Below are 15,906 nucleotides of genomic sequence, written 5' to 3' on the forward strand. Positions count from 1 at the left end.
AAATCACTATTTCGAAACCAAATCTGCTTGTAATCTTGCGTTTTATAATGACGACCTTTTAATTGACATAACCAGGACACTGATGATGAACAAATCCTGACATTGTCAGGGTAAAACTTGGTTGATGCCTTAAAAATATAGTCCCGTGTGGCTCAGTTGGTAGAGCAAAGCCAGGGTTGTGGGTTCGATTCCCACGGGGGACCAGTACGGACAAAAATGTGTGAAATGTATGCATTCACTACTGTAAGTCGCTCTGGATAAGAGCGTCTGCTAAATGTAAAAAATGTAAATGTAAATATTGTATACCAAACAAACTTAAGGAAGTGCACTTTAAAATTCGACATAAGATATGTCCATGTAATTCTATGTTGTCCAAATTTGTGGCCATTGATGATATCTGCGTTTTCTGTGAAAAATGTGAATACCGGACTCACTTATTCTATGAATGTAAATCTGTGATATAATTTTGGGAAAACATTGCAGAATAGTTATTTACCATTTTGAACACCACCCATGTTTTTGACATGAAGAATATAATATGTCACTATTGCAATAATAACAAGAACATTGAAATGATTGTGAATTTTTTTTATTCTTGTTGCCAAATACTTTATACACAAACAAAAATTCCAGAATTCTATACCAAAATTACAAATATTTTTGATTGAATTTAATAATCTATCCCTAGTGAATAACAAAAATAACAATAACAAAATAATAAAATCTTCCTGAATCATCATAATGATTTTTTTCCCGAGTGAATACAATTGCACTATAATTGTTTTTTTATTATTATTATTTCTATATATATATATATATATTTTTTTTTGTATGTATTTAATATGTTCTTGTTTATACCTGTGTTGTGTTTTGTTAGACATGTTTGATGTAGTTGTTGTTGTTGTTGGCGATGTAAGTTGTTGATTATTTTGTATTATGAATAAAATCTATTTTTAAAATGGTGTTGAACAAAAAATAACACACGTATGGGAAACTCGCAATACTGATCACAACCAGCAACATTGTAGCTAACGTTAGTGACAGAGATAAGGGTTGACAATGCAATAATTCTACAATAATAATTTCATCGGTGCTTATATTTGTCTTATTACACACATATATACAAGTGTGAATTGTAAATGTGTTTTTTTGCAAATCCAAACTCCCCTTGAGTGGGGCAGGGTGGGTTTAGAAGTTGGACTTTTGAAAATCTTTGGTTCGCTATCATGTGAGATGAAAGCATCCACATACATAGGTAATGGTGGATATATTACTCAATACATATTTTACTTTCTTCACAATACTTTTTGATTTGGAATTTGGCGAGAACCAAGAAAAAAAATATGCGCCGCCCGGGAATCGAACCCGGGTCGAAAGAATGGGAATCTTCCATGATACCATTACACCAGCGGCGCTGATGGTATAGGGGCTGCAAACAGTGATAATAGTAATAAGAGACAGGTAATGCTTTTAGTAATGCAATTATTTGTATTATACATGTATTCGTATTTAATTCATTATAAAAACTTAGTAGAAAAAACTAATAGGAACGAATAAGCCTATTTATCAGATTAAATAGGCCTTCGCTTTTGATTACATAGGCATGTGCTTCAGATGAATTATAGAGGCTAGCTAACCCAGTTGAAATAAGAACAGATACCACAACTAACGTTGTCAGGATGTCAGGAGTTGTTAGACAAATTATTACTATAATCGACAAGATTACATTCCATATGGGATAACTCCACCATTTTTATTTCAACATAGTATCACCTTTTTTTGCATTTAAATTCAAGTGTCATAGTCTTCACATTTTTGGCTTTTGATGTATTCAGAAACCATGCTCATCTTATGGACTTCTTCTAAGCTCATGTAGTTGTTGGATGCAGCTTTCTCTGTATGGCATTTCATATTCTCTGTCTTCTTCTCAGGCAAGATGAATGTATCCTTACTGCAGATATAAACAGCAATATATGATTAAAACGACAGTGCTATGTTGAACTACATTTATAGAGCAAGGGCGTTTTATATTTTAGTAGCCGGGCTGACGAGTGACCCACGTGACAACACCGCGCGCTAAAGCTGGCGTCAACCATACTAGTATTATAGCACAACGTATGAGCAAATATGGTTAGAGATTTGTCTCATGATGCAATTCAGTGGTAGCCAATAAAGACAGTAGATAATTGCTAGGCGCCCATGCCGTGCAGTCAGGTTAACATGGACACTACTCATACATAGAGTTGAAAGGAGTACCACAAAACTAGAATGAGTTCTATTCTAGTTCTATTCATTCTAGTTAAATGAGGAGGACATTGTATCAGTGTTCTGAGCAAGGTTCTCTCACCTAATGAAGGTGGGCTCTGGCTTCAATCGCCTGGCTGTATAGATGCTGAAGATCACTCCAGGGACCAGGAATGCACAACACCATCCCAGACACAGCCAGAATGCATTCTTCATGCAGAGAGAAACAAAAACATAGAGATGAAGAGAGACAGACAGACAGAGATGAGTAACATGCTCAGATTGATTGGAAGAGAAAGACAGAAAAAGAAAGGAAGAGAGGCAGCGGGAGAGAGAGTGAGATCAGATGGCATGGTATGTTTGGGATATAGTAATAGAGAAAACGCTCACCAATGGATCAACCACATTGAGACAGACTGCTGTATACACATTGTCCAGTGACACAGCAAGCCAACGGCAATCCAGGACCTTATATAAGATCTGTACATGGGAAAATACACTATCAATTATCGAGTAGGTCTAGTCTATTGTTCTCTATAGAGACTAATGTGCATAGAAAAATGATGTAATATATGCTGATGTCCTGTATGTAGGCTACTGTACATATGTACATTGACAGTTATTGTATGGCGATGAAAGGAGCTATGATAACCAATCCATCAAAGCAATATGTTTCTTGTCATGTCACTTACTCAATGTACCCTCTTTAAAACCAAACACATGGGATGTCCTCACGTCTATTGACACCCTAGCAGCATGACATTATGAAACAATATTCCACTGTTTCAAGAATCATGGTATAGGAACAACTGTCCTTTTGACCGTACTATTGCAAACACTTTGGGGAGAGATTATTCTGTAGTGGTATCCAAATGTAATGCTCAGAGGCAGCAACAAGGTGCCTGCCTGTGAAATTGTTTCTGTATGACATTTGTTGTGCTAGTAATAACTGCACAGTCCTGGACATCAACACTATAACAATGATGTACATTTTTGAAAACATGACTATAATAAAACAGTGACATGAGCAATTACCTACCCAAAGTACCCATTCTGGTTTACACAGTGTTGCTAAGTGCTATTATTATCTCTATAATTCTATGGCATATTAGTACAGTACTTACCACATGATGGACCCAATCTAGGTACCGAAGCAGGGATTGTTCTCCTTTCTCCATGATACACTGAGACACCTGCAGCGAAAAACCTCACCTCAGTCTAGAACCATTATAACTATGACCCCTGAAAAGTTTTGGCAGTGTCATTCATCATAACTTCTAAGAGCAGCTCCACATTTAGCTCTGGTCCAGGGTGTTACATGTGGTAACGTGCCACACATAACGTTCTGGACCAGAGCTATTCTACTTTCAACTTTCCTGTATACAATTAATTATAATGTAGTCCTTGACCAAGTGCATAGAGAATAATGGAAAACAATTGAATTTTGGTCTTACATTTCCCACAATGTAAGGAACCTGGTTGTGGAGTGCCACTTCTGTCTGGGTCAAACTTTCCAGAGTTTTGTCTACATTAGCCTAGAGTGAGATGAATTAGTTGTTAAGGGATTGATCACCACACTCAAATAATCACATTAAAACACACACACAGACACAACTCAGTGGTTATTTTATCTCAAAGGGATCATCATCAGATAGTGACAGTACTCTCTCTACCTTGTAGACTGTGCTGATAGTCTTCAAGGCCCTCACAATTTGGCTCATCTTTGCCTGAGTAGTGAAAACATTCAAATTTGAGGCAATAAAATACTTTGCAATGTTAGGACTGAGCGAGTCTAAATAGTTCTGGAAAAAAATCTATGTGCTTATTTTGAGGTGGAACATTAACACTTATAAATGTTTGTGGTTGGGATGACAATAAGTGTCAAAATAAACTCACTGCATTTGTCTGCTGTTGCTTAACGATGGTGTTCAGATATCTGGTTGTTTCTGCCTCTTTTTTCAAATCTTCCTTAATTCCTGCATTTGCCTGATGTGAAGAAAACAATCAAGCATTGCAATTTACATGGTCCATTGTGTTCTGAGGTTTATTTGTTACCTAAACCAAGACATACTTACAGGAACTTCTGCCTTCTCATCCAGTTCATCGGCAAATACTCCAAGGTCTGTCTTCACAACTGGTGTGCTTAGCTACAGAGACAATAAATTGATAAATGGACAACATAAATATGGAGCTTTCTGACACACACACACACACACACACACACACACACACACACACACACACACACACACACACACACACACACACACACACACACACACACACACACACACACACACACACACACACACACACACACACACAATTTGCTGCTCCTGTGTATACCATCAGTAATAGCTCATGGTAGTTGATGCTGTCTATCCCACACTGTTTAAAGCTCAGCAGACCCTGTCTGCCATTGTCAGGTAGCAGTTTCAAGCCATCCAGGTTGACTGTCATATTCTGAGCAGTCTCATTTAATCCATCCAAGTACTACAACAAATGAGAGGAGAAACATCCAGGCACATATTAAATAACTGGCACAGACAGTATCATTATTATATGCCATTTGAAAATGTAAATATTCTGTAATCAAAGGTGCAGTAGTAACAGTACCTTAGACACACAGGGTGATTTTTGAACAGAAAACAAATGAAATATGACAAGATGACAAATTGGACAACACCTTGCTGGCATTGAGGAAGTCCTCCAGATCAAAGTGCTGCTCCATGTGCATGCTGTGGAACAATGACTGTCCACTCTTGCAGCCACTGAAATAAAGAGCACAGACAGAGGGATGTATGACCAAACCCAGAAACAGAGGGTACAAATGCTGTTATCCAGTTTAACGGTCTGAGACAATGTGATTGTGACTGAGCATCATTGTGGAATGCGAGGGGCAGTAGCACATGAAAGGACAGATGCTCATTGAGCAGCAATTGAGAGCTCACTGGTATATTGCTGAGGAGCTGGGCTGATTTTGGTGGGTCTCAGAGTTGGTCTCTTTACTGATGTTGGGGCTTTGACTGATGTTGTTTAGGCTGCTGAAAACATTCTTCTGCTGGTCTAAGAACTATGATAGAAATGACAATGGGGGAGAGAATCATTTTAACGAGTTGTGTATGTATTAATTGAAGTTAAATAACTATAAGGTTTTTTCTATGCACATATATTTCCCATTAGCTCCATAGGGGCCCTCACTGACCCCAAATAGCTGTCCATGGGTCCAGCTCCGGCAGCCCAGGGTGTGGGCATTCCCCCCGAAAAACAACACAATAAAGACCAAGAGGATGAAAAGCCCAGAGAACACGAAGCTCGCTACTACAGCTCTGTGGAATGATGACAGAAAACAACATAATTAAAGAAAAACAGTCAATAATGTTAGGAGAAAACAGGTCCATGTCAGAAGAGGACAGGACTGGATCTCATGGCCAGTATTCATAAAATGCCAAAGAGCAGGAGTGCTGATCTAGGATCAAATGAAGCCCACCCTGTCCATGTAATCATATTCATTGTGGTGTTAAAGCAAAAACTGATCCCAGATAAAATGTCCTAATCTGAGATGTTTTAAGAATACCTGTATCTTCTCACAGGTTACATATGCTAAATCAGGTATACTTCACTTACGCTCTATACAGGCCAATTGCTGTGTGTTCCAGTCGAGCATCTTGGTATGTGGAGTAAATCGTAGGGTAGAAGAACACAGGCAGTCCCAGAGAGAGAGCAGCCACCATCAGAACCACTATGACCAGCATCACCATGCAGAGTGTCAATGACACTGCCCACCTGGAGAGCGCGCCAGAGAGCACACTGGCATCAATCCACCTCAGTGTCTTTCAGCAAAAAGTATGTCAACATGTCATTATTTTATAAATGATGGAAAAATATGTGTGACCCTATAGGGGAAGACAAGGGGGACAGATGCATACAGAAGTCTGTGGGTAAACGCTATCAAATTTGTTTTGTATGTCTTGAGATACTGTAAGTGACTGAGATAATCAAAATACCGTATCAGTCACATGGAAAAGAGTTTACAATACACTAATATGTGCCTAAGCTACTGACTGCTAAGGGAACCATGCCTGTAATGTGGTAGACAGGTTCATTAGGCTTCTGTATCTGTATGGTATGACACCTTAGTATTAAAGGTCCAATGCAGCTGTTTTTTGTTCTCAATCTCAAATCATTTCTGGGTAACAATTAAGTACGTTATTGAAAATGTTTTTAATTAAAATGGTAAAAAATAAACAAAAATAGCTCCTTAGCAAAAAGCTATATATCTAGCAAGAATTTTGCTAGGACTGTCAGGGAGTGGTCTAAGTGAGGGCCCTAATTGGAGGAGCCGAATGGGAGGAGCCTAATAGAGATATGTAACCTGAAAACAAGCTGTTATTGGCAGAGAGGTTTGAAACTCTTTTTGTTATTTGTCTATTCACTTCCTACCGCCTGGTGATGTCGCCAAGCGGTCCAAATACCCACCCATGCAAAATAAGCTTACATTTCAGGCGGTCTTTTCAAACAGCTCTTACACTAAAACAACATTACCATAATTTCACAATTTCAAAGTATTATTCCAACCTCATAGTGTGGAAATATATATAAAACACAGGAAAAACGTATTTGACAGCTCTGGGCCTTTAACAACAGACTAATCTTGATTAATCGTGAACAAAAATCTTGCGTAATTGGTCAGATGCTCAATTAAATTGTGGGCCCATAGTACGAGGTTAGGAACCGTGGGCGATAGTACGAGGTTAGGAACCGTGGGCGATAGTACGAGGTTAGGAACCGTGGGCGATAGTACGAGGTTAGGAACCGTGGGCGATAGTACGAGGTTAGGAACCGTGGGCGATAGTACGAGGTTAGGAACCGTGGGCGATAGTACGAGGTTAGGAACCGTGGGCGATAGTACGAGGTTAGGAACCGTGGGCGATAGTACGAGGTTAGGAACCGTGGGCGATAGTACAGGGTTAGGAACCGGAACAAAGAGCTCCACCATTTCGGCTTTGAATGTTACAGGCAAGTCTATGGGCCAAATGTCCCTTAACTTTCAGATATTCGAAAGATGCTAACATCACATCGTGATTTGTCCGAATAACCAGCGATGAAAAACCCAAGCACTGGAACTAATGCTGCTGATCTCATGCATCCCGTTGTAACAGGACAAATCTATGGCACAATTTATGTTTACTTGGTCTGTCCACGAGAGATTAACAACTGACAGCATTGATATGATTTTATGACTCTGGTGATAAATGTTCCATGATAGTCATAGGCTGTATCACAAATGGCACCCTATCCCCTACATAGTGCACAACTTGTGGGCCCTGGTCAAAAGTAGTTTACTATATAGAGAATAGAGTACCATTTGGAACTCAGCAAAATGTTACCTGACAAAGTCGTAGTAATCTACTGGGTCTGCAAAGCGTCTCACAGTGGTTCTACAGTCAGACACAGCCTCAATGAGAGACTCCAGCGAGGGGAACCTATGGCTGGTGTTCAGCAACTCTTCTTGGGTTTCATTCAGCACTGACATGAGAGCTACGTCAACCAGACACAGAGGGCAGCGGGTTCAGAAATAGAGTAGTGACAAGGAGAGAAGGAAAGCGAGAGACAGAGAGAGACAGAGATAGAGAAAGAGAGACAGAGAGAGAGCGAGACAGAGAGAGAGAGAGAGAGAGAGAGAGAGAGAGAGAGAGAGAGATTCTTCACATAGCTCATTCTAATATACACTACATGACCAAAAGTATGTGGACACCTCCTCGTGAACATCTCATTCCAATATCATTGGCATTAATATGGAGTTGGTCCCCCCTTTGCTGCTATAACAGCCTCCACTCTTCTGGGAAGGCTTTCCACGAGATGTTGGAACATTGAGGCAGGGACTTGCTTCCATTCAGCCAAAAGAGCATTAGTGAGGTCGGGCACTGATGTTGGGCGATTAGGCCCGGCTCGAGGTCAGTGTTCCAATTCATCCCAAAGGAGGTCAGGGCTCTGTGCAGGCCAGTCCAGTTCTTAAAAACACCGATCTCGACAAACCATTTCTGTATGGACCTTGCTTTGTGCACGGGGACATGCTGAAACAGGAAAGGGTCTTCCCCAAACTTCTCCAGACTTCTTGGAAAGGTGGCATCCTATGACGGTGCCACGTTGAAAGTCACTGAGCTCTTTAGTAAGGCCATTCTACTGCCAATGTTTGTCTATGGAGATTGCATGGCGGTGTGCTAACAGCCACACCTGTCAGCCACGGGTGTGGCTGAAATAGCCGAATCCACTAATTTGAAGGGATGTCCACATACTTGTGTATATATAGTATATCTACTACTGTACATTGCATTTTTTTCCACTGTTTATTTATACACCGGATTCTCAACATAGCTCACTGTAATATATCTAATGACGTGCATATCATTCTTAGTATATATTTTTGGTATATATAGGCATAGATTGTATTAGATTACTGATACAGTGTTATTGGGGTTGTTACATGGATTCGTTCTGACATTTGTGATTTCTTGTTTCTGGTTTTCATTATTATTTGTGTATTTTTCAACATTTTTGCTGCACTGTCAGGAGCTAGTAACACAAGCATTTCACTGCACCTGCTATAACATCTGCTAAACTGTGTACGCAATCAATACACTTTGATTTGAGAGAGAGAGAGGTTTTGATAAATTGCACATTTATGCCTTGCAGCCATTTACTTGGTCATTAGACATAATTAAATATAGCGAATAATGATGAAAAACAAGAAGGCCGTCTTCAAATTCACCTGCTATTGTGGGAGCCACTTGCTCTGAGCACTTTTGTGGAATGGCATGGAAGGTTAGGTTCCCCTAGAAGACAACCGATAAAAACATTATTTCAGTTTGATTTTCTCCAGTCCAATGCAACAACATATCAAGAATAGTTTAGCAAACATTACCATTCTGGGGTGGTTAAATTAATCCTGTTTGTATTCCCACCTGTTCAATGAGGCCTGCGAGGCTGGATGCAGGTGGCATATCATTCAACTTGTCATCCACACTGGGGATCTACAATGACAAACACAGAATAGACACTGTAACATCATTCAGTACCAGACATATTATACAACATACACTGGGAAAATGTTCTTTTTTTATATCGGTCTCCATCATCTCCTTGGTTTTGACAGACAAGAAAACAACATTGGAGAAAGACACATTGGATGCCCTGTTCGAATGGGCCCTGTTCAAAAACTACTGCACTAAATATCGAAAAGGGTACACTTTTTCATACCAGGTAGTAGTTAGCAACAGTAGTCAGGTTGCTAGGGTTGGGGACGTCACAGGTGGGGCATTTAACCAGACTCTCCACTCGGCTCTGTAGTCCCTGGATGCCGTTCTGCAGGGTTGTGTGATTGGCCTGCAGGTCTGTCCTAGTTGTCTGATATAGCTGCAGGTTCTCAAAGGTTCCGATAGCATCTGTGTCCATACAAACAGACACACAGGCCCATGGGGAAGGAAATGAAAGTCACTGAGATTCAGTCAGATCCTGTACTTTAATAAAACATTAGAAACAATGTCTGATTAAGTACTGGGTGGCAGATACTGATTTTGACTGGTGGCCATAGCCTGTTTTTCGTAAAGTGTCTCAGAGCAGATCTAGGATCAGGTTCCCCCTCTTATTCATTATGATCTAATGATCTAAGGTCCTGTGTGGCTCAGTTGGTCGAGCATGGTGTTTGCAATACCAGGGTTGTGGGTTCGATTCCCACGGGGGACCAGTACGGAGAAAAAATGTATGTAATGTATGCATTCACTACTGTAAGTTGCTCTGGATAAGAGAGTCTGCTAAATTATGTAAATGTTAAAAAAATGATCGTAGATCAGCACACCTACTCAAAGGTGCTTTATGAATACAGACCCTGGTTTTTGTGTCTGTTGAGAAGACAGGACTTTGTTTTGTGTATGTAATCAGATATCTTCTCTGGATGAGAGACAATGAATACCTTTGTCTGACTGTGATCATGGTAGCTAAAGTATGCTAGAGTGCAAGCCAATGGCACTCCCTGGATTGTACTAACTCATCACTACAAAACATCTAACAGGTTTACATATAAACTGAATTTACCAATCAAATCTGTCACAATAGTTGACAAGGTGTATTGCCTTGTCTTAAGTCAGGCGTAAGACAATGCATTTCAGCAAAATATTTAGCATTTGAGTATGATATGAATGTGTGTGTGTGTATGTCCGTGTGCGTCTATGTATGTCCGTGGGCATGTGTGTATACTTTCTTACAGGAATAAATGGTGACAAGAACAAGACAAGCTGTCACACTAATGTCCTGATGGTAGAGTTATGATGATAATGATGACTGAGTGTTGTTCACCTCTACCTTCCTGCTATGGAAACACCTCCAAGCAAGAACTCCACCAGCAACTACCATCAGGAGCAGGAAAAGTACAGCTGACCTGCTCCCCTGGGCAGAATTTTGTCGCGCTCTAGGTATATGGTGAAGCTCTAGGCCCATCCAACTACCTCATCCCCATACTGTTATTTATTTGATTTATTTTGCTCCTTTGCACCCCAGTATCTCTACTTGTACACTCAACTTCTGCACATCTGTCACTCCAGTGTTTAATTGCTATATTGTAATTATTTCCCCACTATGGCCTATTTATTGCCTTACCTCCCTTATCCTACCTCATTTGCACACACTGTATATAGACTTTTTCTATTGTATTATTGACTGTACAGTATGTTTGTTTATTCCATGTGTAACTCTGTGTTGTTGTTTGTGTCTCACTGCTTTGCTTTGTCTTGGCCAGGTCGCAGTTGTAAATGAGAACTTGTTCTCAACTAGCCTACCTGGTTAAATAAAGGTGAAATAAACATTTTAAAACAATATTGTAGCGAAACACACCTTCGATGGAGGCAGATAAGACTGTGAGATCTTGGTCGACATCAGTGTTGAAAGAGGAGATGATTGTTGCACCAATGATGTCGTCAGCATCTGTAAAGTACAGATTGTCCACATACTTCAATTTTTTTGAAAGATAGGCAACATTTTATTTATAAAACAGATCAAGTAAGACCCCTACATCAACTAACTACACCTTATCAACTTTATTTACCATTTATTTCCTGTGAGATTTTTGCTTTGGGAATGGAATACTGATCCATAATGACCTTAATTTTCTGTACAGAAAAAAGTAAGCAAAGAGAGTGCATTAGGGCTACAACTGTATATTTCCAAAATGCTAATTCCCAGAATAAACCAACTATCAAAAATGAATTCCAGGAAGACAGAGTGGTATGATGTGTTATGGTTTGCTGGCCAGACCTGTGTAATTGAAGTTAGAGAGTCTTCAATGATCCTGCCGCTGGTCTCTACATGATACAGGCCTGGGTGCATGTTCTCACTGACTCGACTGTTCACGGTGAAAGCCAGGATCACCCCTGTCCTAAACACACATACATAGGAAGAAATCACACGTCACTCAATATCCACCTATACAGTCATACAGTGTAATTATATAACTTCATATGTGTGCATGTGTGTGCGTGTGTGTGCCTGTGTGTGTGCATACGTGCGTGTGTATACTTTCTTACAGGAGTAAAATGTTGACAAGAACAAGGCAAGCTGCCACACCGATGTCCTGATGGTAGAGGGATGCTAATGATGATGACTGAGTGTTGTTCACCTCTACCTTCCTGCTATGGAAATGCCCCCAGGCAAGAACTCCACCGGCAACTGGCATCACAAGCAGGTAAATTACAGCCAAGAGCAAGCACACTATGTATCCAGCCTCATACCGAACCAGCTGTTGAGAGGAAAGAGTGGAGTTTTGCGGAACAAAACCACCAAGATTACATGATAAGAAACAACCATTTCAAATAGCAAATACTTCATAAAGTTCAGAATGGTGTTATCCATTGCCGAAAATCTGATTGAGATAATAATCACTTAGAGTAAGAGGCAGTAGGTAGCCTAGCGGTTAAGCAGTTGGGTGTTCAAATCCCTGAGCTCTGTAGCTGAAACATCTGTCAATGTGCCCTTGAACAAGGCACCTAACCGTAAGTCTCTCTGGATAAGAGTGTCTGCTAAAAAAAACATGCATTACATAATGTTACCCCCACTGTAGGAGGAGGAAATCAGTTGCACAAACCAGTAATGTTACCAGTGTGGGACAGAGGTTCTGAAATTATCTGTCGAGCTGATATGATTGTAAAGGCATAGCAGACCATCTTGTCCATGAAGGTATAATATGCAACATATAAATCAGGAATATGTCTGAAACAGGAAGACATAAGAAAGGCCAGGGAACACCATAGAGACAGACCATAGGAAGCACATACCTGTGGAATATCTAGTTGTTCAGTCTTTAAAGCTGTAGAGATGATATCTGAAAATAGAAATCATACAGGTTTTGTTTTTGTACTAAGCCAAGGGAAAGTAGTAATTGTTTAGGACATCTAGCCATTGTTATATTGTTTCTGTGTCACAATACTTCTTTACTTCTGTCTTCTAAGTAGTATAATTTCAGGGTCAATAAAGGGAAGAAGCAGATGTTAACATCATATGGCTATTCAGTAGGTAGGACAGCTATTAGAATGCTTACAGTAAGTCACTCACAGTGCAACGAACTCGCAGTGTGTTCTAAGAATGTGGGCTTTCAAATGGTTGCCCCAATTCCCTGTGCAACAGACAGTGTAAAGTTAAGCCTCATCAATGTTGCTTGCTTACCTTCCGGGAAAGGATTTGGCTGTACTGACTCAAGAAAAAGCTTGGCAAAGTTATACAGGGGCTTCAAGCAACCACCATCGCTTTCCACCGGCCAAGTCTGAGTTTGGGTCAAGGAGAGGAAAGGTTGCGTGTCACTGCTGCTGCTGAGGCAGTGGTAAGTGCAGTCTGCAGCACCCAGTAGGGACATGAACACCCACAGCCAACCGCCATGAGAGAGCCTCGGCCCCATGGTTCATCAGGCACTTGATGTCCTGCAGAGAGTCACAGATTCACAAACATATGATGATCATAATAATGATGATGACAGTGACAATGTGTTGAATGATTATGATGATATTAGCAGCAGCAGTAGTAGAAGTAGAAGTAGTTTTTGTTTAAATCAGGATTATGTTTTTAATCAGTTAATGTAATTATTCTAAGCTTTAGTGTTTGTATAGTGGTGCAGCAGTACACAAATCCGATGATATACCAAGACCAAAAAATTGCAATCTTAATTTAGCCTAATAGAATTACCTAACCAAAAGTCACTTATTATCAGTCAATTGGCATAACTGAAAGCTAGTATTACCTTCAATTGAATGAAGAGCGAGGTTCCTCCATAAACATGGAAACAGTGCGTTCTCTAAGTTTCTCTGATTGTGTTCGATGATCTTGACATTAAAACAGCATACCTTCAGTAGGATGGGTTTGAGAACCAGTTATACAGGGTGTTCTTTGTTTATTACATGAACATGCAACATCTGAGTTGATTCATTGGTCCAATAAATCCATAGCCATTATAATGCAGTATATACAGTACACCCATAGCATGGAATACTACGTGGATTCGGAGGTGGGGAGCCCTATTTGATTGATTGAATTTATTATACTTTTCTTTTTTAAATACATACATAAGGGACGCTCCAGCCAGTGATGCCTCCACATACAATTTAAGAGAATCATCAAGGATAACACGATATAGCTTGAAAGCTTACTCTTCCTGGGGTCCAGCAAAATTAAGGCAGTTTATACAGTTTTAAAAACATTACAATACATTCACAGATTTCACATCACACTGTGTGCCCTCAGGCCCCTACTCCACCACTACCACATATCTATGGTACAAAATCCATGTGAATGTGTGTGTATGCATGTGTCCGTGCCTATGTTTGTGTTGCTTCACAGTCCCTGCTGTTCCATAAGGTGTATTTTTTATCTGTTTTTGTAACGATCGTCGTGCAGGAAGGAAGAAGTGGACCAAGGCGCAGCTGGGAGCGAACTCATGTTATTTATTACAGACTGAAATAACACGGTCAAAACAGAGAATAAACGTATCGCTACTGCTCCAACAAAAAGAGACAACAACCCACAAACATCGTGGGGGGGGGGAAAGGAACTTAAATATGATTCCCCAATCAGAGGCAACTAGTGACAGCTGTCTCTGATTGGGAATCGACAGAACCCAACATAGAAATACGCCCCAAAGCAAGGCTATACCAAAAACATAGAAAATAAACTATAGAAATGCCACACCCTGACCAAAATAGAAGAGTTCACCTGGTCAGGGCGTGACAGTACCCCCCCTCCAACGGTGCGTACTCCCGGCGCACCAACCTAAAGTCTATTAGGGGGGGGACCCGGGTGGGCGCCTCACCCTCGGTGGAGGCTCTGGCCCCGGGCGTGTTTCTCCCCCTGCCTCCACCCTAGCCCTACCCCTCTGGCCCGGACTGGACCACGGTGGAGCGGCATGCTCAGGCTCCGGAGCGGAGCCGCCGACCGGAACAGGACTGGTCACCGGTGGACCGGACACAGGCCGTGCCGGACTGTGGACACGCGCCGTGGGCCTGGTGCGGGGAACAGGGACGGGCCGGACAGGACCGGGGACACGCACCACCAACCTGGTGCGGGGAGCAGGGACGGGCCGGACTGGCCTGGGGACACGCACCACCAACCTGGTGCGGGGAGCAGGGACGGGCCGGACTGGCCTGGACTGGACACACGCACCACCGGCTTGGTGCGGGGAGCCGGGATGGGCCGGACAGGACTGTGGACACGCACCACTAACCTGGTGCGGGGAGCAGGGACGGGCCGGGCAGGACTGGGGACACGCACCACTAACCTGGTGCGGGGAGCAGGGACGGGCCGGACTGGACTGGGGACACGCACCACTAACCTGGTGCGGGGAGTAGGGACGGGCCGGACTGGAGGCACACACCACTGGCTTGGTGCGGGGAGCAGGGACGGGCCGGACTGGACTGGGGACGAGCACCACTAACCTGGTGCGGGGAGCAGGGATGGGCCGGACAGGACTGGGGACACGCACCACTGGCTTGGTGCGGGGAGCAGGGACGGGCCGGACAGGACTGGGGACACGCACCACTAACCTGGTGCGGGGAGCAGGGACGGGCCGGACTGGACTGGGGGCACACACCACTAACCTGGTGCGGGGAGCAGGGACGGGCCGGACTGGACTGGGGGCACACACCACTGGCTTGGTGCGGGGAGCAGGGACGGGCCGGACTGGACTGGGGCCGCACACCGGCGACACAGTGCGCATAAGCGGCGCCGGATATCCTGGACCGAGGAGGCGCACTGGAGGTCTGGAGTGCACAGCTGACATCACCCGTTCTGGCTCAACACCCACCTTAGCCTGGCAAGTGTGGAGCGTTGGCACAGAACGCACTGGGCTGTGTAGCCGTACCGGAGACACAGTGCGCGTCCTCGGCGCAGGATACATCGGACCGAGAAGGGGCACCGGAGGCCAGGAGCGCTGAGCCGGCACAACACGTCCTCGCTGAACACTCCCCCTAGCCCGGCAAATGTGGGGCGCTGGCACAGAGCGCACTGGGCTGTGCAGGCGCACTGGCGATACCGTGCGCACCTCTGCCACCCAAGGCTCTTCCTCCACGCTGTCCCTACGCAGGTCCTCCAGGACCTGCCACATCTCTGCCTCCTCCTTCGCCGTTATCC

At 42.7% G+C, this 15,906-nt stretch overlaps 1 protein-coding gene and 1 non-coding gene across 2 annotated transcripts; both read right to left on the bottom strand.

The window, feature by feature from the left end:
* Positions 1–595: 595 nt before the first annotated feature.
* LOC106580506 (prominin-2) lies at positions 596–13,635 on the bottom strand. Its single transcript, XM_045703268.1, has 24 exons — positions 13,526–13,635; positions 12,958–13,208; positions 12,570–12,616; positions 11,823–12,034; positions 11,554–11,674; positions 11,345–11,408; positions 11,134–11,223; positions 9,505–9,689; positions 9,210–9,278; positions 9,017–9,080; positions 7,635–7,785; positions 5,872–6,030; positions 5,450–5,573; positions 5,196–5,317; positions 4,931–5,015; positions 4,591–4,737; positions 4,320–4,391; positions 4,141–4,230; positions 3,918–3,971; positions 3,699–3,779; positions 3,369–3,437; positions 2,635–2,724; positions 2,348–2,454; positions 596–1,951 (listed from the first exon to the last, which is right to left on the bottom strand). Exons 2-24 carry the CDS (start codon positions 13,184–13,186, stop codon positions 1,792–1,794), a joined length of 2,592 nt encoding a protein of 863 aa, XP_045559224.1. The 5' UTR covers positions 13,187–13,208; positions 13,526–13,635; the 3' UTR covers positions 596–1,791.
* Positions 1,345–1,415, bottom strand: trnag-ccc (transfer RNA glycine (anticodon CCC)). The gene has a single exon. It is a non-coding gene; the product is annotated as a tRNA-Gly (tRNA).
* Positions 13,636–15,906: the final 2,271 nt, after the last annotated feature.

This window comes from Salmo salar, chromosome ssa20, assembly GCF_905237065.1.
Source record: "Salmo salar chromosome ssa20, Ssal_v3.1, whole genome shotgun sequence".
Classification (NCBI taxonomy): domain Eukaryota; kingdom Metazoa; phylum Chordata; class Actinopteri; order Salmoniformes; family Salmonidae; genus Salmo; species Salmo salar.